This window comes from Anthonomus grandis, chromosome 3, assembly GCF_022605725.1.
Source record: "Anthonomus grandis grandis chromosome 3, icAntGran1.3, whole genome shotgun sequence".
NCBI lineage: Eukaryota > Metazoa > Arthropoda > Insecta > Coleoptera > Curculionidae > Anthonomus > Anthonomus grandis.
Window position 1 is genome coordinate 9,632,943 of NC_065548.1, and position 25,594 is coordinate 9,658,536.

The following is a 25,594-nucleotide window of genomic DNA, read 5'->3' on the forward strand; positions in this document are numbered from 1 at the left end:
GGAAAATTGCATTTTCTTCGTGCATGCAATCGCATAGCTCATTTTCTTCTTGGGTTTCAAAATTTACCGTTGCCACATTGGCTTCGGTATTGTTACTATGTAATAGGGTTTTTGTACTACAAAAAAATCTTCCCTGTTTCGCCAATCATCCCCAAAATGCTCGTTCATCAAATGAACTTTTTTTCTGATATGATATTACCTAGTGGTAGCGTGCTAAGCTGAATATTGTATTCTGATTTTCCCTTCTTAAGAAGTGATTCCCAAGCTGTGCCCAACCTTATGCCGTAAACCGATAAAATTGAGACATCTTAATTTTAACAGTGGTCTTGTGATGTTCATTCTCAATTTTTTTTAAGTCAATTCTTTTGCATTTTGAAACTCCCTTTATTTTTTTATATACCTTTTCCAGCTCTTTAACATTATACATTTGCCAGTCAAGGTCCAGTGTTTTTACCAAACCCACTTTCGTATATATTTCAACGTATTTTTCTGTTATTGAAATGACTGGATATCTTATCAACTTAAAACACTAAAAGAACACTTTTATTTGATTGGGCTTACAGCAGTTAAAAGCACGTGGAATCACAATGAGACACACACATTAAGACTTCTATTATGGGGTTTAAGTGCGATGTTCAGAGTCTGATGTTTGACGAAAATTCCCTCTTGCAGAATAAAAAGTGCTGCAAGTTCCTAGGAATTACCATTGATGGTCGCCTTCGGTTTGAAGATCATATTTTACATTTAGCTGGGAAATTATCTTCTGGATGTTTTGCAGTAAGAATGCAAAACAAGAGCTGGGAGGGGTGGTTGGACGTTCAGTGTACTTTTAACTTATTGAATCTCATATTCGGTATGGCTTGCCTTTTTGGGGTTTAACCAATAAGGAGCTATTTAACATTGTCTTTGTTATTCAAAAAAAAGCAGTTAGATACCCGTGTTCTGCTAAGTTAAGAGATTCTTGCAAACCCCTCTTCATTTCTGAAAAAATCCTAACTCTTTTTTCACTCTTTATCTTAGAAACAGCTGCTCTTATTCACAAAATTCCCAAACTACCCTCTGACACTGGCTATTTGACTGGTCGTGTAAATAATGTTCCCCTACCTATTCCTACGTCTTTCCTTACCAAAAACTCATTAATTTACATAAGTAAAAAAATTTACAATCATGTTCCTCTGGGTGTTAGACATATATCGGATGTTAAGAAACTTAAAAGAGAATTAAAAGCGCTTTTATTGGCTAAGGCATATTATAACCTGGATGACTTTTTTAATGATAGGTTTTAACCTTGGACATGTTGCAAAAATTTTTTTTTCCTTTTTTCTTCTTTAGGTTTGTCAACAAGTTTACCTTTATTTAGTAATTGATTGTTTTATTTAGTTATCTTTAATTCAAGTATGTTCAAAAAGTTTTGTCTTCTTGTGTTTAATTTTGTTAATTGTTTTGTCAATTTTTGAAATTGTATTTTTGTTTTGTTTTTTTTTAGCTTGTAGGTTGCTTGTACACAAGATAATTCTTACGTAATATAGCACATTTTCTTTCTTTCAACTCAACGTCCAAACAACAACTAATAGAATAGGTATTGAAAAGTGCAATAGAATACGCACAACTTGTTTATTTCAATACATCCGCTTTTGTTATCAAAATTTGGATATATCCGGTTTTGCTCCAAATGTCGAAGTTTACTTAACGTTTTAAATGAGATTTATTCAGTTTTGCTTCCGAACAAATATGTGAATCTATCGAAATGATAACAAAGAACCAAAAACCGACAAAAACGATTTTCGGTGAAAAGTGGATATATCCGGTTAGGTTTTCATTCATAGGAAGGCGATTTCTCGTCGAGATCGAGATCGAGAAATCTCGAAAAAATTTCTCGATCTCGAAAAATCTCGAAGTGATTTTCCCGATCTCGTCTCGAAATCGAGAACGAGACGAGACGAGAAATCTCGAATTTCGAGAATCTCGTGAAACCCTATATCCGGTTTTGCACCCAAACTCCTCAATTATTAAACAATAATAAATAATAAATAATACATTAAATGCTTCAATATTCAAATTTACTAACACATAATTAAAAAAAAAATACACCATAGTGGGTTAACCATACTATACTAAAACCAATAATAACACATTTTTATTTAAAATTCAAGACGAAACGAGTTAAAATTTTACAAACATCATAAAATGTAAACTTTACATCTTTACTAAAAACTAATTAAATCCTATTGGCCTATTCTCAATTATCTTCAAAAATCTCTGCTGGGCTGTAAAAATACTTGCTTGTAAGAAATTTTGGGCTTTTTAAACCGAGAAGGACTTTTAGAGGCTTTTATGCAATTTGGAAAAAGGGTTAAAAAATTTTATGCTCAGGTATATAGATAAGGGAATTTCATGTTAGTTCATTTTTCGCGATGGGCATTGGAATAATGCAGTTTTGTCTGGTATTATAATGTTTCGAGGAGCCATGATTTTCAAGATATGATTTATATTTCTTATATATTAGGCAAGCAGACTCAACAATAAACAAGCAATCACAAGGTAATCTTTAAATAGGGGTCTACATTAGTCTTGTGGAGATTTATGACATCTATTCCGTACCGTAAGCGTAAGTGATTTTCAAGCAAAGAAAAATAGACCTATTTTGCAGATTCCAATCCCAGTTCATTTAAAACCACCCTAACAGCATAACATCCGCTTGCCAGTTTTTGTCGCAATGCTCATATATGGCGTAACATCATCGAGTCCACCTGCCTACCCCAAGGACGTCGCTGTATCGGGACTCATTCATCTGGAGAACATCTTCTTTGTGGAACGGGCTTCCACCTCACATATTTCCCGACCCTTACAACCTACAGCGATTCAAGATAAATGCCCACAAATATCTTCGCGCAAGCACCACTCCAAGAGTGACATATAGGACTTTCCTCTTGTGCTTGTGTTAACCATAAAAAAAAAACAATATAATAACAATTCCAAAAAATCTGTACCAAAAAATTATTCACTTCCAATTCTTTGTTGTGAATCATTAACCGGTCTGAACATACAAACTTAAAATTTAACAATTTAGTCTTATCTATATTATCTATATTTAAAGACAACAGATTAGCATCACACCACTGTTTAACCATTAATAAATTTTCAGAAATTGTTCTTGTTAATATGCTTTAATTATTTTCTGCATATAAGATGGTGGTGTCATCTGCACAAATAGTGAAGAATCCTCTTATCTGGAGAGACGCCAGGTCATTTATATACATAGGTCCACGTATTGAAATACTCAGCATTAAAAGACAAAAATACAATACGATGAAAAAATCCTAAAATTGTTATAACTTGCTTTTCTAAAATTATAATCATTGAAAAATCAACAACAATCCTCAGCTTTTTAGTTAAGTCACACTCTCCAAACTTGACTTTCAGAGGATGATTATGAAATATTTTTATTCACCTATACAAGGTGTTACAGAATAAGATGCTGATTCTTTAGGGTGTTAATCATTTATAGATGATTTTAAGAAGAAAAGTCTAAATAAAACCTATGCTCTAAGCCCCCTAACTTTTCAGCTACAGGGTGTTCTTGGTCAAATAGGTTTTTTGGGGACGAGTAATCTCAAATTCTCATTGCTAAATCATGATATCCGGTCTATGAGGGACCATATTCCTATCTATAAAATAAAAATTCCAGTCAATGTCGTTAAACTTCTTTTATCAGTAAAGAGAGGCCTGCCAGTGCTCTGAAAAATCATAAATTGTTAGGCAATTTGGAACCCAAATTGCCTAACAATTTATGATTTTAAAACAGAACGGTACCAAGATGGATCTTCAGTATTAATACCTTTACAAAGAATACTCCCCAAATCTGGCAAGCTGCTTAATGCCGTTATATCATATACCAATACTTGATGAGTGTTTATTTTTAATTAGTCCCAAGATCTTTTTATTTTGTTCAGATTAATATGGAAAAGGCAGAATAAAGAATGTTAGTTTCAATGCAATAAAAATCATTCAGATTATTATAAATATGATAGCCAGAATAACCATTAATACCTCTTAAGTTATTAATTATATACCAGACTCCTTTGGATCCATTTTTTGCCTAATTCTGCTACTAGTTCTGGTTAATTGGTCTAGCTGATCTTAAAGAAAAGTTTTTGTTAAAGATGCAAACCAATTTATTAATAAACTGTTCCAGAGGATATGGAGTTACTATTATAGATTCCCAATCTCTTTGTTGACAATTATTAGCAAATTCGTTGAAATGTCTATTGTTATATATTCTTATAGCTATGGTTCCAGGTTTTTCTATTTCCATCGAAATATATGTATGCTTTATGACCTGATAAGCCTAAGGTTACTACATTTGCCTCACATTTTATGCAAAAATAATATATAAGCAAAAGTAATATATAAAATAATATACTAAGTTCTGAGTATGCACGCAAACTCCATTTCAAGATTGTCTATATTAAAATCCCCTGTTCATAATAATTTAGAATCTAGGCCATTCAGAAACCCATAAATGTTAAAACTGGAACTAGGCCTGTGTATACATAAATTAGTTATAGAGAATAAGTTTTTTTACCATATCCAAGTGAGAATTCAAATTCTCCCTGTAAACTAATTATTAAATTTAGCAATATTAACAAAATTGAAGTCCTCTGAATTAATATAACTGCACCCTCTCCTTGTTTTAGACCTACAAAAACTGGATATTATGGACATGCAAGGGTTCATTAATATACAATCAGTGTTTCATTATACATCCTATACATCCTATTTACAAATCCTGGTTGTTATGGTATTCCAGAAATTTGTCAATTCTTCCACTTTATTGCTTTGGGATGTTCAGTACTAAGAACAATACTTTATGCACAGTAAACACTAACTGCATGGATCCATCTCAAAGTTAAGTGATCTGTAGAGGTAACATGTAAATTTTACTTGTAGACCCTCTACTAGGTGTGAAGGAAATTCACAGAACATAATTCTCAGGTGAAATAAAAAACAAAAAAATGAAGAGAAAATTTATAATTAAAATAAATTATAGTATTTAATGAGCAAAAAAAACCTATGGAAGTTTACAGAGCGAAAAGCACTACACAACTAATTAAAAAACGGTCCTAGCATTTATACATTATTATTATTAAAAAAAAAAACTGAAACAAAAATTACAATATATAGGGTGCCCCGAATAACACCCTGTAAATCACAATAAATAGCCTAGTTAAACTCAGTCTGAGGCCGACTAATATACACACAAATTAATTATTTATTAAAGGCAGAAACAGATCTTCTGTTACATTTTTATTATAGTTATTTTTGTTTCATTAAGCTATTGTTGACTTTCTTTCACATGTTTACCGAGCCAACAAAGTCCATAGATAAAAGTACCAGGGAGGGGCTTCTACCTAGGGATTACATCGTGTTATCAGGTGAATAAATACAAAAAAACATTTAACAGTCAAGGAAATTGGCAGCCATAAGCAATTCCAGAGCGATTTCTGGAGCGATGGGAAACTCTGGAATCTCTGTGGAACTGTTTGTATAGCGCACCTTGTATGTGAAGTACATGCACACTTTTTGTAGTACATGAGACCTGAAAGGAATTTTTTTAAATTTATTTAGGATAGGAAACTCTAATAAAAAAGGAACTAATGAAACCTATTAAATTTAATTTTAGCAAACTTACTTGAAAACAGTGCTTTAAGCATTAAAATTTATATTATACTAAAATGATAATAAATACAAAAGAAAACACAAGACTAAAATCTTAACAAACTACATATCTATACAAGACTTGTGTGAGAAGTGTGTGTGAACTTTTAAAAATTTTTAATTTTTCATGGCAGATGCCTACCTCATTCAAACTATTCGATAATTATTTCTGTTCCTTGTAAAGTAATTATGAAACTCACCTTGAAGAATTAATTAAAATACTCTTGTTTGCAAATAAAAATCATTAGGTATTAAATAGTATAAAGATTGTTTTAATATCATTGATTTTAAAATTCCTAACATAACCCTTATGGGTGTAATGCACCTCAGCGCTATTCTTATCCCTCTATTAAACAGTAGTTGTAAAGAGTTACTGTTTTCTTGACATCAAATACTTGCACAATAATTATTAAAATGAGGTTGAATTGCACCTTTAAATAATGTGAGGAATGTTACAGTTCTAGAGAAAAAGTTTTTTATGTATTTTCTTTTTAATAAAATTAAAATGCTTATTTAAATTTAATACTCCATCAATTTCCATGCCAAGATACTTTATACGAAAGAAATTATTTGTTTGCTCAGAACTTCACAATCAATTAACAAAATTATGTTTTATGTACTTAGTTTCTATGTCTAAAAAGCTTATTTAAATTGAACTTTTTTATTTATTTATTTATTCATAATATGGGAAAACCCCATTAACTGTAAATTTTACAAAGCAATAATATTTACATAAACAACTTTCATAATCTAAACCTACTTAAAAAATTAATACTAAAGTAAAAAACACCTATACTACATATACTAGAAACAACCTTAATAATTTATATGCAAGAATGTAAATACAAAATTTTATGCACAATTATGAAGTAAGTGATCTCTTTAGATGCATTAAGGAACTTATGTTAAACACATCAATATTCGAATTGTTTAACAAATTCATATACCTATCCATAGGATTGTTAATTCCATAGGATGTTCTGTGGATTGGAATGTTAAAGGTTACATTATGGCGCAACCCGTGATGAGGAACATTAAATCGTATGCGACCCAACAGATCAGGGCAATCAATAAGCCTATTAACGATCTTATATATAAAACTAGCACCAGAAATATTACGGCGTTGCGACAGTGTCGGAATAGATAATTGACTTTCAATATAAGAATAGTCATGGTTCTCAATAACAGTTAAAGTTCTATGAGCACAATATCTCAGGAATTTATGTTGAACTCTTTCTAAAGCATCGATATGAATCTGGTGTTATGGAGACCAAACTACAGAGCAGTACTCCAATATAGTTCTTACTAGGGAGCAATAAACCCTTCTTGTTGAAGAGACTGAGAAATATGAACAGTTTCTCATAACAAACCCTAGCAATTTTGATGCTTTTATAGAAATTGAATTAATATGATCAATAAATGTGAGTTTCTCATCAAAAATAACTCCTAAATCCCCAATAGATGCAACATAATTCAGTGGCTCATTATTAATGAAGTAATTGGATTGAAACCGGTTGATCCTGCGAGTGAAACTAATAACACAACATTTCCTAACATTTAAATGAAGATTGTTTTGTTCACACCATTAAGCGATCCATATCTGCTTGTAGTAATTCTTGATCCACAATACTACCAACCACCCTCCAAAATTTTAAGTCGTCTGCAAACATCAAACACTGACTATACAGGAAACAGTTAACTACATATATCATTAATAAATAAATTAAATAATAAGGGTGATGTATGCCCTCCCTGAGGGAGACCTGATGTTACGCTGATAGGATCAGAAAGATGTCCACCTACCCTGACCCTTTGAATACGGCCAGTTAAAGAATTTTTAATCCAACTCACAAAATCAACATGAAACCCTACGGAGATCAGTTTTGACAGAAGAATTTGATGATCAATACGATCAAACGCCTTACTAAAATCAGTGTATATAGAATCAATTTGTTTATGATCCTCTAATTTATTCATAAGATCAGATTGGTAACAGATCAAGTTAGTGGCAGTAGACTTATTCTTGCAAAACCCATGCTGTGAATCTGATATTAAGCCTTTGCATAACCAAGAAAGTTGATTAGCTATAAGGCTATCAAAAAGTTACCAAGGCTATCAAATACTTCTATAATTATCTATGACATCCCGACGGCCAGCTTTAAACAATGGCACAATAAAACTTTCCCTCCAGGCAATTGGAAATGTGGATGTTTGTAAGGAAGCATTAAATAACAAAGATAAAGGAATGGCAAGAGTACATACACACTTCCTCAAGAGAAAATTCGGAATCCCATCTGGGCCTGCAGTAATCTTGTTAGGGAGTGAGCTAATACCTTCAAATATATCATATGTTAAGATCTTAGTAATGTTTAAATTTAAACCATTAGCGGGAGCATTTTGCAGCTGATTATTATCAATGCCAGGAGAATAAACAGTTTGGAAAAATTCTTTAAACATGTTTGCAATATCCAAACCACTGGACGCTTGCTTGTCACCATAAAAGAGCGTATTGGGAAGGGTATAATTGGACCTCTTATCCTTGATATATTTCCAAAATGATTTAGGGTCATTCTGTAAGCCAGAATCTATCCCTTCAATATATTGTCGGAAGCACAAATCAGACATACATTTGCATTCAGACCTAAGGCGAGAAAATTTTATATTATTTTCGTCTGTATTATCTCTCATATATAATGAATGAGCACTCCTTTTGTTCCTAGTTAACTTTCTAAGTTCAGGGGAGAACCACTTAGGAAATGAGGAAGTTCTATATTTCTTTAAAGGAATAAAATATGCAATCCCCATAGAGAGATATTCATAAAAAACGCTGATTGATAAGTTAAGATCACTATGAGATAAACACTCGTTCCAATTAATTGAGGAGAGAAAGATATTAAGCTCATTGTAGTTACCTCTTCGGAAATCATAAAAAAATTCTTCATAAGCTAGATTTGAAAAAATTGAGTTATTTGCTGTTGAAATATCCAAATGACACTCATATCCAATATGATGAAAATTAGCTTCAAAAAGAGGGTCAGAAACTTTAAGAACATTTAAATCCTTAACATTAGAAAAAACCAAATCTAAAAATACATTTCTATCATTAGGAATCAAGTTACATTGATAAAATTTTAAATAACCAAATCTTTGTGCAACATCTAAAGCTGGGTCACCTCTTGGGCATTGAACCAGGAGACCATGCTCATCATTGCCCCATGCAGCCCTTGGTAGGTTGTAATCTCCAAACAGATATACATTTAGGTTGGCATATTGAGTAGTAACACACTCCATGGTTTGACAATGCCAGATATAAGTATCCCGAGGTGATTGTGGAGGTATATAAACACCACCAATAATGAACTTAGTCCCATTACACTGGCATAGAATCAGAATTTGCTCAATACGGAACTTTGAATCCAAATAAAGCTTATGAATACTAGTGTAATGATAACTACTTACGGAATCTCCCTAAAGTTCACTTCATTAGCTTCGTTTTCTGCAAACTGTCCAGGTCCACTCAGCATAGCTTTAATAGTTCCAGAAGTCAAAGCATGTTCCCTTTTAACTATAAATTCGTGTCCATCTGAGGAGATGAGTTTCACATACATGGCATCGGGGCCCTCACACCCTCCATACACTCTCTCTTGGGACTTCTCTTCCATGTCACCCATTTGGACCTGAAACGTTTTTAAAACAGAATTAGTGCCAAAAAACGATGGTAAGACATAATAAGAGGAATGATAAATGGAAAAGAAAGAATACTTGAGTAGAAAGTTTCAAGGAGGTGATGCTGAAGAGGAGCATGGTTTGAAGAGAATAAAAAAACAAAGAAGAGAAAATGTCGTTAATTACCATATCAAAGGTATGAAAAGGTCACTGTAGATTTATCCGTTTTTGTATAATTTTAATGCAAAGTCTGCGGGATACTCACTTTATCTTGTTAAAAGTAAATTTTGATTTTTTTTCTAACTAAAACAAGTTAAAATGACAAATGCTTTTTTTGACGCATGACATGGCCACGGTCTGTCAGTGTCTAATTCAACTGTCAAATGAAAAAAAATCCAATGTTGCCAGCTTTCTCATTAAAACAAACAAATTTTCAAAGAGGTTTATTATCATCAGGAATTAAATCCAAATATATAACTTAAATATCCTCTATTCATTTGGTTTATAAAAGAGCAGTCAATCTTACAAATCATTATGTAGATTTCAGCACAAGAGAATTTGGCATCGTCGGATATCTTTAGTAGCTACAAACAAAACAAGGAGTGTCAAAATTGACAACTTAACCTCTAAACAATCGTGAGTTGTGTATTTTTCGGTTTTTGATCCAAAAGACCTTAGGTTTCAGTTTCAGCTACCTAAAAATCTTCTTAAATAGACCAAAATGGTAAGTATGATTTGCCTATAAAATTAACAACAATATAACAGCAAAAACGAGCATTTGGTTACAAATTTTAATAATTTGTCTAATCATTTTAATTGTTCTCTTAGGCCCGCAGATATGATACTAGAACTACAATTTTCTCGCCCGAAGGTAATACATGATGTATTATAATTGCAATACCAAAATAACACTTTTTGTCCCATTGTAGGAAGGCTATACCAAGTGGAGTATGCAATGGAAGCAATCTCCCTTGCTGGAACCTGTTTAGGAATTTTGGCCAACGACGGAATCTTGTTAGCGGCAGAAAGAAGAAATACCAACAAACTGCTTGATGAAGTTTTCACTTCTGAGAAAATTTATAAATTAAACGAGTAAGTGAACCATAAAAAAGTAAAATTGTTATATTATTATTATATATTCAAAACATATTTTTATTTTCTCCTCTAGTGACATGGTTTGCAGTGTGGCAGGCATCACTTCTGATGCCAATGTCCTTACTAATGAATTGCGCCTACTGGGCCAAAGATACCTTTTCCAATATGGTGAGTCAATCCCATGTGAACAACTTGTATCTTGGCTCTGTGACGTAAAACAGGCTTACACTCAATATGGCGGCAAAAGACCTTTTGGAGTCTCAATTTTGTACATGGGCTGGGACAAACACTATGGTTATCAACTCTATCAATCTGATCCTAGTGGGAACTACAGTGGATGGAAGGCTACTTGTATAGGAAATTACAGTTCAGTAAGTTTTCAATTTTAATCAACCACACATTTAGATGTGTGGTTTTCGCTAAGGGTTATTTTTGAATAGAGGTTTTAGGAGAAAACATTTATGTATTGGGTATTTTTTAGGCAGCTATTTCCAGTTTGAAACAAGAATACAAGGAAGGTGAAATGAGCTTGCAGGATGCTAAAGCTTTGGCTGTAAAGGTTTTAAGTAAAACTTTGGATGTAACCAAGCTCACTTCAGAAAAAGGTACTTTATCCAGATTGTAAAAGACTAGGGTTTTTTATATTTATTTTTTTCTTTAGTTGAAATGGCCACACTGACAAGACAAAATAACAAAACTGTCATTAATATCCTGACAGCAAAGGAAGTGGAGGAACTGATTGCTGAATTTGAGAAAATTGAAGTGTCTAAGAGGGAACAACAGCAACAGAAGGTGGCTGCCTAATTTTTATTTATTTTTAATGCTAATTTAATTATGCTTAAGAGACTTGTAATTTGAATGGTAATTAAAGGTTTTTCTTACTCACAGTTTCATTTCAATCATATATTAAACTAATTCTTATCTATAATGAGACACTATATACAACTTAAATATAATAGAATCCAGAATTGCTTAGTTCCCATCATAATCTAGATAAACATGAAAAATTACCCAACATCTAAGATGTTTGCAGAAAAACTATAGGCTTTAATAATAAGCCTTTATTTCCCGCAGGCAACTTGCCCAATAACAGGAAACAGTTTCAAAACAATGAAAAATATAGTTAAAAGAAAACATACAAACAAACCTAAAAGAATGAAAAGAAAAAAAGTAAAGTCACAATCTCAAAAGTTATCCAAAAAATTAGAACAAATAACTATTAATATGATATAAAAACCCAATTATAAAAGTTTAACAAGATAATCACATATTCAATTAAATTAACTGCAATATACCTACTAACTATAACACATGGGTCTTAATCCCAAGAGATCCCTCTCAACCGGAGAGAAATTTATATCGCACATGTAACAGATCCGATTAAATATAGCGCATATTGTATATTATAGTGGCGATTTCAACAGGATGTTATCCTTTCAGGGGCGTAATCCTTGTATGAAAATAAGGCAAAAAGTTCATATTAATATGGGTCCGAAATTGCTTCCTAAGGGAGCTACGCCCCTTTGAATAGGACCCCTTGAAGACAATTTTTTCTCCATAACTTTAAAACCCTTTAGAATTAAATTTTGAAATTTGGTGTACTGCTTAAACATTTCGTTGTGAATAAGATTCTAAATTCAAATTTTTTAAATTTTATTCAGGTGCGTCACATGCGGGGGTTGGTAAGGGTAAAAACATCCCTTTTTCTTTTACTCTTTAGGTTATTGTGATTTTGTTTGAAAATTTATACATTTTAGAGTCTTATACGTAAAAAAGGTACTCTTAGTTCAGTTCGATAGAGCGTACCATTTACGAGAAAAGCGACTTTGAAAATGTTCTGATTGCGTATGTTTATTGATGAAAATTAATTCGCATTACGATCGACAAAAAAGACACTTTTTACTCACATTTTATTTAACAATTTATAGAAAGTGTTCAAAATTATTACCATTCGCGTCACGGCAAGCTCTTAATCTTTTTATTAGATTATGGTGCACACGTGGTAGAATTCTTGGATTGTTTTTAATTGTTTGAAATCCTTCCTCTATTCTTTGCCTGAGAACATCAATATTGGGTATAGGGTGGAGATAAACTAGTTGTTTTAGGTGTCCCCATAAATAAAAATCAAAGGGGTTTAGGTCAGGAGACCGTGGTGGCCATGGCACTGGACCCCCACGACCTATCCAGCGGTTTTGATAGGCATTATTTAAATGTTCTCTAGCGAGAATGCTAAAATGTGGGGGAGCACCATCGTGCATAAACCACATTTGTGCTCGTAATTGAAGTGGTAGATTTTCTAATATTTGTGGTAATTCATTCTGTAAAAAATTGTGTAAATTTGTCCATTAAGTCGTTGCGGCAGAAATACAAGTCCTTTTAAATGCCCATCGATTATTCCCGCCCACACATTTAAACTAAACTGCTGCTGATGTGCCTTCTGTACCGTAGCATGGGGATTCTCATCCGTCCATAGGTGGTTGTTGTGGAAATTGAAAATTCCGTTTCTTGTGAAGCCGGCCTCGTCAGTAAATAAAATTTTCTTCTCAAAATTTTCAAAAGCAACGCGGTTTTCTTCTAGCCAATTACAGAAGTGTACACGAGGAAGGAAATCTCGCTCTTCCAAAGCCTGAACCCGTTGAATATGATAAGAGTAGAGTAACATATCGTGCAAAATTCTCCATACGGTTGACTGAGAGGACCCTGCTTGATTTGCGATGATGCGAGTGCTCAATGGTGGATCTTCTTCAATACGATCTAGCACGCGTTCTTCTAATGCTAGGGTTCTGGCATTTTTTGGTCGCCCAACAACTTCCTGTCTTTGAAATGTTCCTTAAGCAAAATTTAAGTAGATATTATGCGATATTACTCACATTTTTGAATTTACCTGTTTCCCTTAAATTACGATATACTCTTGCGAAAACCGTACGGTGTGGCACTCGTCGATTAGGAAATGCCTCGTGATACAATCGTCTTGCTTCAACACAATTACCAAATGCTCTTCCAAACATAATGTGAATATCAGCTTGTTCTTGATACGTAAAATCCATGTTTGCTTTTTAAACTTAGAAGCACAAAGTACCAAACTCAACAAAGGCAATGCCCTTCTTATTAATAATAAATAGTAATTTGTAAAACACTCTATGAAACTAATTTTACTTTGGCAAAGTAAATTGTATTTTACAATGACATTTATTAGTCATTTAAATGCCAAAAACCAAAAAACAACCGCCAACTTCGTTTTAAATGCGTATCCAGTAATTTTGTTATGTATTAAACATACGCAATCAGAAAATTTTCAAAGTCGATTTTCTCGTAAATGGTACGCTCTATGGAATTGAACTAAAAGTACCTTTTTTACGTATAAGACTCTAAAATTTTATAATTTCCAAACAAAATCACAATAACCTAAAGAGTAAAAGAAAAAGGGATGTTTTACCCTTACCAACCCTCGCATGTGACGCACCTAAATAAAATTTAAAAAATTTGAATTTAGAATCTTATTCACAACGAAATGTTTATGCAGTACACCAATTTTCAAAATTTAATTCTAAAGGGTTTTAAAGTTATAGAGAAAAAGTTGTCTTTAAGGGGTCCTATTCAAAGGGGCGAGGCTCCCTTAGAAAGCAATTTCGAACCCATATTAATATGAACTTTTTGACTTATTTTCATACAAGGATTACGCCCCTGAAAGGATGCCGCTTACTTTTGAATCACCCTGTATAATTATAATCCATTCAGTAACCCATGCAGGAATTTTACAGAGAAGATCATTCTTCTGAGATGTAATGGATGTAGATTGAAGCGTTCCAATAGTTGCCGATGATCAAACCCTCTAACCGGATATATCCCATCCTGCCTGAAGGCCAAAAACTTTCAAGCAAATCTACGCTGAACTGATTCAAGGAGACCAACATGATTCTAATAGAGCGGGTTCCATATAATGCAGCCAAAATCCAGTTTTGATCTCACAAAGCAACAGAAAAGCAGTCTTAATGTAGATTCCAAAGTAAAACTTTCTCAGGGCTGACTTGACTTCAACAACATAAGTGTGGAACGAATGTAAATTCAGAGTCAAAGGTGATACCAAGATCAGTAATTTGCTCTAATCTACTCAAAATAGTATCATTAATAAAGTAATTAAAATTTAAGGGTGTTTTTGATCTAGAGTAACTGACCACACTACATTTAGCCGCATTCAAGCCCTACCTGTTAACATCGCACCATACCTCCAATGTATTTAGACAGTTCTGAAGAAAAACACAATCCTCCGAACTATATACATTTAAATATAGCTTCAAATCATCGGCAAAAGCCAGCCTATGACAAGTGAGTGACTCAATCAAGTCATTTATAAAAAAACTACACAGGAGCGGACCCGAGCCCTGTGGCACACCCGACGTTACGTTAAAAAGTTTCGATTTAAATCCCTCATATTCAACATATTGAGATCTACCAATCAAGTAGGAATGAAATAAATTAAATAATCTTCCTGAAAAACCATACTGAGTTAATTTATGCAGCAAAATATAGTGATCTATCCGATCAAAGGCTTTTTGAAAGTCGGTATAAATAACATCGACTTGAGTATTAACATCAAGTGATTGACAGATGTGGCTAGACAGACAGGATAAGTTAGTAACACAAGATCGCCCGCTAAAAAATCCATGCTAATCTACAGAGATGAGTTCTTTTGCGTGACTAAATAGCGACCGATTCAGGATAATTTCGAAAATTTTTGAGAAGTTACAGAGTAATGAGATTGGCCTGAGTCCCCAGCTTTTAAAATAGGTATTATTTTAGCAGTCTTCCAAATTTCAGGAATCTGTTCATGACATTCTTTGTCATTCTGAATACAGCAAGATCGTAGTTATAATACTTTCATTTTTTAAGGTTACTATGTGTAGTTTTACATTTTTTGAGACCAATTTTCTGTTTTGACAATTTTTATAGTATCTCATTCTTACAGATTTTCTCAGATTAAGATTTGAGATTTGTATAGTCTGCAGGAAAAAAACAATACTATGGATCATAACATGCTGTTTTCGTGCTCTAAGGGACCAAAGTATGGTGCTGGTATACTTAGTTCAATTTAAAGAAAATACAATTTTTCCTAAAAAAATCCATACTTGGAAGTAATACCGGAAAAATAACAAAATTTGTTATTTTTCTTTTAACATTTAATGTTAGAAGATGATGGGGGGAAAACTAGAGCCTCTATCGTCGCAATTCCAATGGTTTCCTTATATTTATAATAGAACAAAAGACCTTAGGAAAGTTTATATAATGGCATGTATATGAAGCTACAAAAGGGCATTGTCTTACGCCGAGAATTATCGCTCAATTATTTTAGTGTCAATTTTTGGTAAAATCTATGAGATCCTCTGGTCAGGTATCTGGGTGAAAAAAAGATTTTGATGAAGAGAAAGATTTGAGTGCAGCTTCCGCTTTCAGCCAACAGATTACGACTTGTCAATTGTAAAGAGAAAGTGTCGCAGGTTATTAGGACTTCATAAAATTGATGTTATTTCAGAAATGTCCACGTTTCAGCCTTTATTTAGACCATTTTTAGGGCTATTTCTCTTCAAAAATCAGCCTGTATTTGTCCAGTGATGCATTATGAACTGTTGCGCATGACATCTACGTTAACAAATTTAAAAAACACCACAATGCGAGAGACAAAGCAAAAAAGCTCGTAAATACACTTGTTAACGTAGATGTAAAGCGTAACACTTCAAAATATTTTCATTACTGGACACAGGCTGATTTTTATATAGAAGATGGCCTGAATAAAGGTCGTAACGGCCATTTCTTTCATATAATAAAATTAGTTTTACTTGGTCCTAAACCTGCGACGCTTTCTCTCCATTCCACACTATAAGGTTAGTTAAACTCTTAGAACATTGAAAGGAACCTTTCAATGTTCTAAGGTTAAACTTTATTAATGGCTTCCGATTGTCTTGAGCATAGTATAGTTCTTCAAAAGTTCGTCTATTATAGATTTGATAATTCAACTATTAATTTGCTCGAGTCCTACTTAGCAGGCAGGAGTCAATATGTTCATTTTTGTAGCGCTACGTCCCAGGGTTTACTGATAATATAGATAGAGTGCTACTATGGGCTCTGTTTTTGGATACATTACCTCTTTCTGCTGTATGTTAATGATCTTCTTAGCTGTTACCCTGGGTCTGTATGTTTATGCTGGTGACACAACCTCTTTGATTATGGAGATCAATGATCAAAGGGCATAATCTTTCTTTTAATCATGGTTAACAGTACCTCTATAAAGTTGCAATTTTCTTTGCTGTCATACTCTGGATTCAGGATTGACCTGACAGTCCCATATTGGGGAACTCTTATGTCCATGTTATCAAGATGTATATTCCTTACATAAAACTAATTTAATGCTGTTCAGTAGTCGCATTAATAAATCAGGTAAATTATGTAATGTTCAGGTGAGCTGTAACATGTTTGTAGAAATTATGATTGATATGGTATACTAATTTGATCAACTCACATTGATTAATTACTGTAAACTTTGTTATTTGGAAGCTGAGAAGTGTGTTGTTATCAAAAAAAATTGTTATGTCTTATAATTATGCTCATCTTAATTTTTTGTTAAATTATGCAATAGTAACCTGGGGTAATTGCACAAGAATAAATTAATGAAGTATTAGTTGCACAAAAAAAAATTAGCAGAACAATGGCTATTAAAGGCTTAAGGGAATCTTGTCGTCAACTATTACCAAGTCTATAGTTTTAAGTATAATACAAAAGTTTCTATATTATGTCATAAAATATATAATCATCTGCCAACTGAAATCAAAATAGACCTGGTAGATTTGCTTTGCAAAAACTCAATTTGTAATTTAAATGAATGTTCTCTCTTAATTTTGTATAAAGTCGAGAAGATGCGTTCACTTTTTAATAGCAAGTATAATATTTATAACATGTTTTACTGGTGTTAAGTAGTTAAGTAGTAAGAGCAAACCCAATCTTCTATTTCCGGTGACCCTAAATATTTCTGGAAATATATAAGAGATAAGACACAAAATAACAGTATTCCATCTACTGTGAAATATTTAGATGCAATGGGTGACAATGGCCATGAAATAGCATCTTTATTTGCACAATATTTTTCTTCAGTCTACTCTCCTGATGAATTTGATGTTCAGAAATTTACGCAGCCTGATATTGCATGTTCTTTTGATATTAATGAAATGCATTTACAAATATCTGAAGTCTTTGAAAAGTTAACCAATGTCAATGTTAATAAGGGCCCTGGACCTGACTGTATTCCAGCTGTCTTCATAAAACACTGTGCTTTTGCTTTGGCACGTCCACTATGGCTGATTTATAATTTATCTTTCAAGACAGGTAGATTTCCAACCTCATGGAAGTTAAATTATTTGACTCCTATATTTAAGAATACAGGTCAGAGGGATGATGTGAAAAACTATCGTCCTGTTTCTCTGGCTTGTCACTTTGCAAAGGTTCTTGAAAGTTTTGTCACAGATTTTTTATCAGAGAAATTTAAAAACATAATTTCAACTAAGCAGCTTATGGGTTTGTCAGGGGTAGGTCCATTACCACTAATTTGTTGCTTTACCAAACAGCTTTGTCGGGGGCCTTGGAGAGCGGTATGTCGGTTGATTGCATATATACTGACTTTTCTAAGGCCTTTGACAGGGTTGATCATTCTCTGGTTGCGAAGTTGTCACTCTATGGCCTGGTTGAAGTCATGTCTGGAAGAACACAGATTGTAAAGATAAATATTTTTTATTCTAGTCCTTTTCCAGTGACTTCTGGGGTTCCTCAGGGTGCCCATCTTGCCCCTTTTTTATTTATTAATTATCTTTTTATTAATGATGTTGTTCATTGTTTTGATTATTGTAATGTGTTGCTTTTTGCTGATGATGTTAAGTATTTCAGAATTATAGACAGTAACTTGGCACATCATGAACTTTGTTCTGATCTTCACAAATTTGAATTATGGTGCAAGAACAATAGAATGCTCCTAAATGCTAAAAAATGCAAATATATTCAATTTACCAGGAGTTTTAGTCCACCATTTCATCAGAACCATCTAATGAGTTCACTTATTGAGAAGGTATCAGAGATACGTGATCTTGGGGTGCTTTTTGATTGCAGACTAACTTTTTCAAAAAAGATTGAAAACCTGTGTAATAAGGCTTACAAAATGTTGGGTTTTATTAAGAGGCACACTCATGATTTCAGCAGTATTGAGTCCATCAAACTTCTGTATTTTTAATTGGTTCGCAGTCAACTTGAGTCGAATTCATGTATATGGTCACCTTATTATGCTAAATATATAATGTGTCTAGAAAAAGTTCAACGTAAATTCATAAGATACATTGCTTACAAGCTTAATATTCCTTGTAGTGATATTAATTACAGTGAAATGTATAGATTGCTGAACATTGAAAAGTTGGAGACTCGACGTAAAAACTGCGATATTGTCACAACATACGAGATTCTTAACAATGTAATACAGTCTCCTGAGTTGTTGTGTCAGCTTAATTTAAATGTTCCTCCTACTACAGTGCTCAGACAGACTAGATTATTCTACCTTGAACAACATCGTACATTGTATGGTGAAAACTGTGCAATAGGTGAAATGATGATTAACTAAAATAGTGTCAGTATAGATTTGTTTCATTGTTCTCTGAGTTCACTTCAACGAGTTTTAAAATCTGCTTAAGTGCAATATAATTTTATATCTTGACTTTGTTTAAAGTGTGTCTTCTTTTCTATTGCAGTTACTCTGTTTTAAACCATTGTTGTCCTTATATTTTATTTAATTTTATTGATGTTACCTGTTATTTATGCTAGATATTTAATGATAGTACTAATACTTCAAGTGCTTTATTGCGATATAAAATCTTATTTTGTTGAATATTTTATATACTATATTTATTTCGTAAATTGGTTAATTACCGTAATATATACTGAATCTGAATCTTGTGTATATTTTTTGTGGTTTAGGCATTTATTTAATTTGTATTTAAATTTATGTTTTATAGGTTGATTTTTTTTGACCTTATATATATTAGCTTGTATTTTTATTTTCTGCTTATTGTGCTTCTTTAGTGTGCCACTCTCACATGCCTTTATTGTGTTGCCTGTCCCTCTTAAGAGTCTACCTCTTTCTGTACTTAAAGTACGTCTTAAAATTTTAAAGTAAGTTTAAAAATCATAAAAATTATGTTAAATTTATAGATCCAGAATCAATAGATTATCATAAAAAGCATTTTAAAAAAATATGATAAAAGTTACTAAGTAAAAAAATTAAATAATGATAATTTAACTCAGACAAATAAAAATAATATATTTAAATGCTTATGAGACTAATTAAAACAAATAGTATACCAAAAGTTATATTATGCAAGAAAACATAATAGATGAATGTATATAAATAACAAAAACATTAAAATCTGTGGATGCCATTTCTTTTGGACCTTCCAAATAACAATTATTTTATTTAAGTATGTTTTAATTGATGAACCTTGGAACTAAAAACAAATGTTTTTAGGGCAGTTTTATTGATAGTTATTTAAATATGATCAAGACACTAAAATTTAATAGAATCTGATTTTATATATTTCACATATATTAAAGGCTTAAAAACAATAAAAATTACTAAAGACAGATAAATGTATATATGTGATAAGCATCGTAACTTGTTTCTGCAAATATATCATGTATATTATGTTTTTAAACACTATTAGTTTGCATAAAAAAATAGTTATTGTTAACTTAATATTTTTGAAAAATAATTATTGAATAAATTAATTTTTAAGAAGTACCTAATTAAAAATGCCTTTTACTTATTTGTGGAGTACCTCTGGTCCAACTTTGCTGACCTCCTCAGACCTTTTTGTTTTATGCCTTTCAGTTTCATTGAAATTTGTCAGTAATTTTAGACGTAAATAATTTTTAGTCACACATTTTATATTATATTGGTTGTATGTATTTTATATTTCCTGACTTGTCTAAGAGTGCTTTGCTTGTTAACACTCATAGATAAACAAAAAATACAAATAAAATTAATAAGAGAGATAAAGGAACAATGAACATACTTGATAAAAATGGAAAGAAATTTGCTGAGAGGGACAAGGATTTGGCCACCTTCTCTCATAATTTCTCTACTGGTATATTGGGATGAAAATGGCAAATAAAATAAAGAATTAAAGTCACGGTTTATTGTAATATTTTTAATGCAAATAAGAACTAATTTCTAGCAGAAGTTTCTTATCGAAGCCTAAATCATGACCTTTAAACTTATACTAATACATTATCACAGATTGCTTTAAATCTTTCAACAGATTGTCAAATAACATTAGCTTAATCTTACAACACTAGATGGCACTGATGGCTGACACAACACTATAACAGTACTAGCCACTGGCTGTGGCAAAATTGCAGGTTTTTTAGGTGCTATTGCTACTTGAGCTGGTTGCGTTTTCACCATTTTGACGAACACTGGTTTTTTGGTTGGCTTTAAATTTTGAGAATTTTCTTGTTGGGTCACCTCTGCTTCTAGTTCAGCAACCCTCTTTTGTAGCATAGCATTTACCCTTAACAAATTATCATTCTCCCTCTTTAACATGGCATTTTCCTCCCTCATATTTTCAATTTCCAACTGTTTTCTTTTGCGACACCTTATTTGGGAGGCCTTATTTGCTTCTTTTTGCCATTTCACTTGCCTCTTGGGATCTAAGAGCCTTTTAATGGGCACGGCCTTGATAATGCTGCTGGAATTTTCAGCATCTTTAGTTTGTACAAGTGGTTCACTATCATTAAAGGTGTTATTACTACGTTCTAAAGTGTTGTCAGGGTATATTTGTGGTGTGTGAAGGGTGTCATCTGTCAAACTGGTTGCTAGCTGTGAATTAACAGAAGCAGCAGGATTTTCCACTGCATTTTTAAAACTCTCATCAAAAGGGTTGACATTTTGTAGGTCTTGAAATAAGCCGACTTCTTCACAGTTTCTGATAAACCTTGTGGGTGTTGGTGTCTGGTCTGTAATAGATGATATTGTGGTGAGACTTATGATGGTTAAAGTGCAATAAAATAATTACCTGAATCAGAATTGCTTGTTAGGCCCAAATTTAGCATTAAATCTTGTTTTTTCTTATTCCAGTTGTCCAGGTCATTGGGCAACAAAATTTCACTGTCAGGTATTATGGCTAATTGCGGATTTTTGGCCATAGCAAGGATCCCATTAGTTATAATTCATAAGAGAACAAGAGATGTTTGGTGCTTATTGACATTTTCCAGGCAATTACATTTCTGGATATAGTTGCAATGTCAACAAGACACGTAATCAGCTGTCAAAACAGCAACAGCTGATTTTGTTGACATTTATGACAGTTATCGATTGATTTAGTTGACATTACTCAGTTACTTAATATGTGGTACCGCTAGATGGCCCCAAGTGGCGCCAAGTTTAAAAATGTATATATTTGCTTATAGAGTATAGAGTAATTCCGGAAGAAGGAATAAGAAGCGCCTCATAGAGAAATAAATATTAAATTAATATCGTGGGCGTACAAGCAAAACCGTATATAAGTCCATAAAAGTGAATTGTGAGAAAAATGGAAAAAAAGATTTTAATTTGCCTGTAAAAGTTGTTTTTGAATATGTGATATTTTAAAGCTGTAGACATGATCTGTTAGCTTTTTTTTAATGATAATTTATCAGTAAAACACCTATATCATCTAAGTTTTTTTTTATTTTACGTTTTTTACATACAGGTTGGACTTACATTTTTTTTCTGATAAATTTATTTATTTTGTTGGACATAAGTGATTAATGGTAAATCATCGTCATCATCACTACTGTCTGATTCGACCAAGTGTTCTGGTGCATTTGTGGATGTTGGCAAAGAATTGTACCATCCATGGAATTCGGCCGGAATTATATTGTTATGGCACAGTTTTAGAAGATCCTCTTTCTTCTTTTCAGTGATTGGCAGTTGCTTGCTGTATAATGGTTTTAAGACCTTCGGAAAAGTTGGGGTTTCCCCTCTTCCAAAAACATTAATATACTTATAAGGGTCAGAATGCATGTATTTAAATTCAATTATGCCTGGCTTGTCTTTTAAGTAACGTAATGATTTGTTTAGTAACCAATTGACTGTGTTTCCTTCTGTATCTTTACTCTTATTTCGAAGTATTTTTACAGACAAAGCCTTTAGATCATAGAAGTCATTAAATTTTAATTCTTGGACATTGTATGGTTGACTTTTTTTGTTTTTATTTCTGTTTGATCTGGCGAGTCTAAAAATATTAAGCCAATCTTGAATTGTGTAAACTGGTACATATTTCTTTGCATGTTCAATTGAGCTATGCATGGAGTCCACCTCCATGTAGGAATGCCCACTTTCCATAAAATTATGTTGAATAACTTAAAGTTGCGTAACCTGCACTAAATAAAGCTGCAACATGTTGGTTGCGGTTCTGTCCTCCACATGTATCGGACCAGAGTGACACCCGATTTACATGCAGAGGCAGGTGTGTTAAGTATTCAAACAAACAAATGCCTATTTCTGAACTTCCTCGTTTTCCGTTAATCTCAGTCCAGCAATAACAGTTGGCATCATTTGGAGGGGCCGAGTTATAAATAGTAAGGTTGAAAACACATAGTTTTCTTGAGTAGTACATGGGGCTTACGTCGGAGCAGGGTATTTGAAGGACTGACTGCAAATCAAAAGTTGCTGAAATAAATGTCGGGTCGTTAAGAGCGCATATTTTGTCCTTTTCTTTGGCAGAATAGCAATCCCTTTTACGACTTTCATGTCTTTCAAATTTTTCAATATCGGTCTGACTCTCATCACCTGTCTTATGTTTTTCACAAGTTTGACAAAGGTCTTTTTTAGGGTGAAAAAAGGATAAATTAAATTTGGAACCAAAATACCTTTTATACGTTATGAACGATACAGCTTCTTTTTTTTCTGTTTTGCAATTTTTCCTCATAAAGGTTGTACATCTTATCTATTGATAATTTGCTGTCCAGGTATTCCTTTTTAGTTGACTTTCGGGAATAATGGGATGGTACGGTCGGAAAACTTTGAATGTGCCTTTCTACATCAGCAAGAAGTTCTGGCCTGGTTTTGTTCTTGGGTACCGATTTGCCACGTCTGTCTTCACCGACATAGACGCCAGAAGAGCCTTTATAACAAAATGCATTTTTCACAACATCAGCACTTATATTAAGAGTTTTCAAAAAAAATGCCTGACAAACTCTTAGTTTGTTTTTATCTTTTGTAAAATAGTACTGTTTAGAATTACTTTTAGGAGCCTTATTTCTATTTCTCTGTCTTCTTCTCTCTGGAGAAGAGCTTGTGACATTTGCAAGAATAAAATCTTTTTGCCGTGTAAAATTATTCATTCTCCAATACGTTAAACACAAAGTTTGCCTTTCCTCTTCTAAAAATTTTGTCTGACATTTAAAACGACACTTTTCACAGTTAATGGCTTGAGGTTTCTTGGCTGGCCGCTGTTTGTTGTTAGTCACATAATCAAGTCCCTCGCTTCTTCTTTTTTTCGCCACAGCTCTTTTCCACTTTTTAGGTTGACTTTCTTTCCATCTTTTAAGCTGTGTGTCATTTCCTAGCTCTACAAAAAAATAGAAGCAAGGCAATTAAGGCATTTTCTAATTTTTCTGTGACAACTAAAAATCTTACCGTCATTTGAATCATCTGTTTCATTAAAGTCTGGATCTAGGATCGAGTCATCACTATCTTCAATTAAGGCTAAATCGTCTTCATTGAAGGAATGCTGAGACACGTGATCAACAGACGGTTCTGATACATTTAAATTTCCCACCTCAGACCCTCTTTCAATTTCTATATTTTTATCTAAAATTTAGAAAAAAACTTAAGTCCGTTAAGCTACTAGTACCACAAACAGGAAGAAAAACTTAAGTCCATTTACCTACGAATACCACAAACAGAAAAAAAACTGAAGTCCCTACACAGTTTAAAACTAGCGAATAAAAATCTAACATATAATAATTTGCTGTAACTGTAAAATTTTAACTCTAAATATCCAAAATTTAAGAAGTTCTATCTACTTACCTTTCGGTGTAGCATCGCGCTGTTCCCCAACCCTTTCATAAAACCTTGACACGTTAGAGCCTATTATTCTATTATAACTAATAGAGTTTTCATCACTACTACTTCTCTGGTTTAGTGTATTATTACACGCCATAAACACAAGTTTTTTCCTTCTGGAAGACATACTGACCAACCGCCACAAACAACAAAATAATGTAAACTGCCGGCAAATAAAATAACACAAGTACGCGTAAATATTTACTTAAATGGACTTACAGGTTTTTTCCTGTTTAAACTTGTCTCATGCTCCTAATAAAAATCCTTTAAGTGCACATAACTGATTTTTTTTGTTCAAAATTAAAATATTTTGGACTTAGGCAAATACATGTGGCCTATATCTTTTAAAGTATGGGGAAAATGGACTTAAATAATTGTTGACTTGATGAGAAATCATCGCGCGGAGTTCGTCAAAAAGTGGACTTAAAGGGATTTGCTTATACGACCACGATATATACTTATATACTTTTAATAGTATTAAATTTAATTAATTTAATAGTATTTAATTTAGATATACTTTTAATTACTCTATGGAAGCGCCTGTACCACTGAGCTAATAAAACACTGCAAAGTCAAACCGAGAACGGTCAGTAGTTTGAACACATACTATAAGTTTTTTAAAATTCTTCAAGTTTTATAACCGTTTTAATAATAGATTTAATAAGAATTAAATAATATCATCATAATAAGCAATTATCTAAAAACCATCAATATTTGACGTTTAGTTTGTTATAAATTTTTTATGTAGAATTAAATGAAGAGTAAAAATTTGGTAAAATTTACAGGGCGTTCCATTTAAGAAAACTTACTTGACAATGAAAACTTTGTTTTTGAGATACTCACGCGTACATTTACCATTAATGTCGACAAAATTGTTTTCCAAACAAACACTTTTTATCTTAACTTTTTTTTATCATATACAGGGGCAAAAAAAATGTGTTGTGTCAATAGAGTTCGGACACCCTGTATGTCAACTATTTT

At 32.7% G+C, this 25,594-nt stretch overlaps 4 protein-coding genes across 5 annotated transcripts; 1 reads left to right on the forward strand and 3 right to left on the reverse strand.

Moving 5' to 3' along the window:
• Positions 1-5,016: 5,016 nt before the first annotated feature.
• LOC126734390 (elongin-C) lies at positions 5,017-9,754 on the reverse strand. 2 transcript variants are annotated; one of them, XM_050437999.1, is made up of 3 exons: positions 9,650-9,754; positions 9,178-9,395; positions 5,017-5,599 (listed from the first exon to the last, which is right to left on the reverse strand). In XM_050437999.1, the coding sequence occupies exons 2-3, from the start codon at positions 9,387-9,389 to the stop codon at positions 5,458-5,460; spliced, it is 354 nt and encodes a 117-aa protein (XP_050293956.1). In that variant the 5' UTR covers positions 9,390-9,395; positions 9,650-9,754; the 3' UTR covers positions 5,017-5,457. The 2 variants fall into 2 exon arrangements, with proteins under 2 accessions (XP_050293956.1, XP_050293955.1); XM_050437998.1 differs by having other exon boundaries at positions 9,571-9,736.
• Positions 9,755-9,983: 229 nt separating this feature from the next.
• LOC126733950 (proteasome subunit alpha type-4) lies at positions 9,984-11,364 on the forward strand. Its single transcript, XM_050437442.1, has 6 exons — positions 9,984-10,108; positions 10,213-10,255; positions 10,314-10,476; positions 10,553-10,850; positions 10,961-11,084; positions 11,141-11,364. The coding sequence occupies exons 1-6, from the start codon at positions 10,106-10,108 to the stop codon at positions 11,281-11,283; spliced, it is 774 nt and encodes a 257-aa protein (XP_050293399.1). The 5' UTR covers positions 9,984-10,105; the 3' UTR covers positions 11,284-11,364.
• Positions 11,365-12,295: 931 nt separating this feature from the next.
• LOC126734438 (uncharacterized) lies at positions 12,296-13,553 on the reverse strand. Its single transcript, XM_050438081.1, has 2 exons — positions 13,364-13,553; positions 12,296-13,308 (listed from the first exon to the last, which is right to left on the reverse strand). Exons 1-2 carry the CDS (start codon positions 13,524-13,526, stop codon positions 12,776-12,778), a joined length of 696 nt encoding a protein of 231 aa, XP_050294038.1. The 5' UTR covers positions 13,527-13,553; the 3' UTR covers positions 12,296-12,775.
• A 7,131-nt stretch (positions 13,554-20,684) lies between these two features.
• LOC126734064 (uncharacterized) lies at positions 20,685-21,830 on the reverse strand. The gene is made up of 2 exons (XM_050437571.1): positions 21,579-21,830; positions 20,685-21,519 (listed from the first exon to the last, which is right to left on the reverse strand). The coding sequence occupies exons 1-2, from the start codon at positions 21,706-21,708 to the stop codon at positions 20,837-20,839; spliced, it is 813 nt and encodes a 270-aa protein (XP_050293528.1). The 5' UTR covers positions 21,709-21,830; the 3' UTR covers positions 20,685-20,836.
• Positions 21,831-25,594: the final 3,764 nt, after the last annotated feature.

Excerpts from the sequence above, each read along its gene's own strand:
- LOC126734438 (XM_050438081.1), bottom strand. The coding sequence starts at position 13,526 with ATGGATTTTACGTATCAAGAACAAGCTGATATTCACATTATGTTTGGA. Across the intron at positions 13,309-13,363 it reads TCGTAATTTAAGGGAAACAG|GAACATTTCAAAGACAGGAA; the intron begins GTAAATTCAAAA and ends ATTTTGCTTAAG.
- LOC126734064 (XM_050437571.1), bottom strand. The coding sequence starts at position 21,708 with ATGGCCAAAAATCCGCAATTAGCCATAATACCTGACAGTGAAATTTTG. Across the intron at positions 21,520-21,578 it reads AACAAGCAATTCTGATTCAG|ACCAGACACCAACACCCACA; the intron begins GTAATTATTTTA and ends CATCTATTACAG.
- LOC126733950 (XM_050437442.1), top strand. Across the intron at positions 10,256-10,313 it reads TACAATTTTCTCGCCCGAAG|GAAGGCTATACCAAGTGGAG; the intron begins GTAATACATGAT and ends GTCCCATTGTAG. Across the intron at positions 11,085-11,140 it reads CAAGCTCACTTCAGAAAAAG|TTGAAATGGCCACACTGACA; the intron begins GTACTTTATCCA and ends TTTTTTCTTTAG.
- LOC126734390 (XM_050437998.1), bottom strand. Across the intron at positions 5,600-9,177 it reads GTGAACTTTAGGGAGATTCC|GTCTCATGTACTACAAAAAG; the intron begins GTAAGTAGTTAT and ends AATTCCTTTCAG.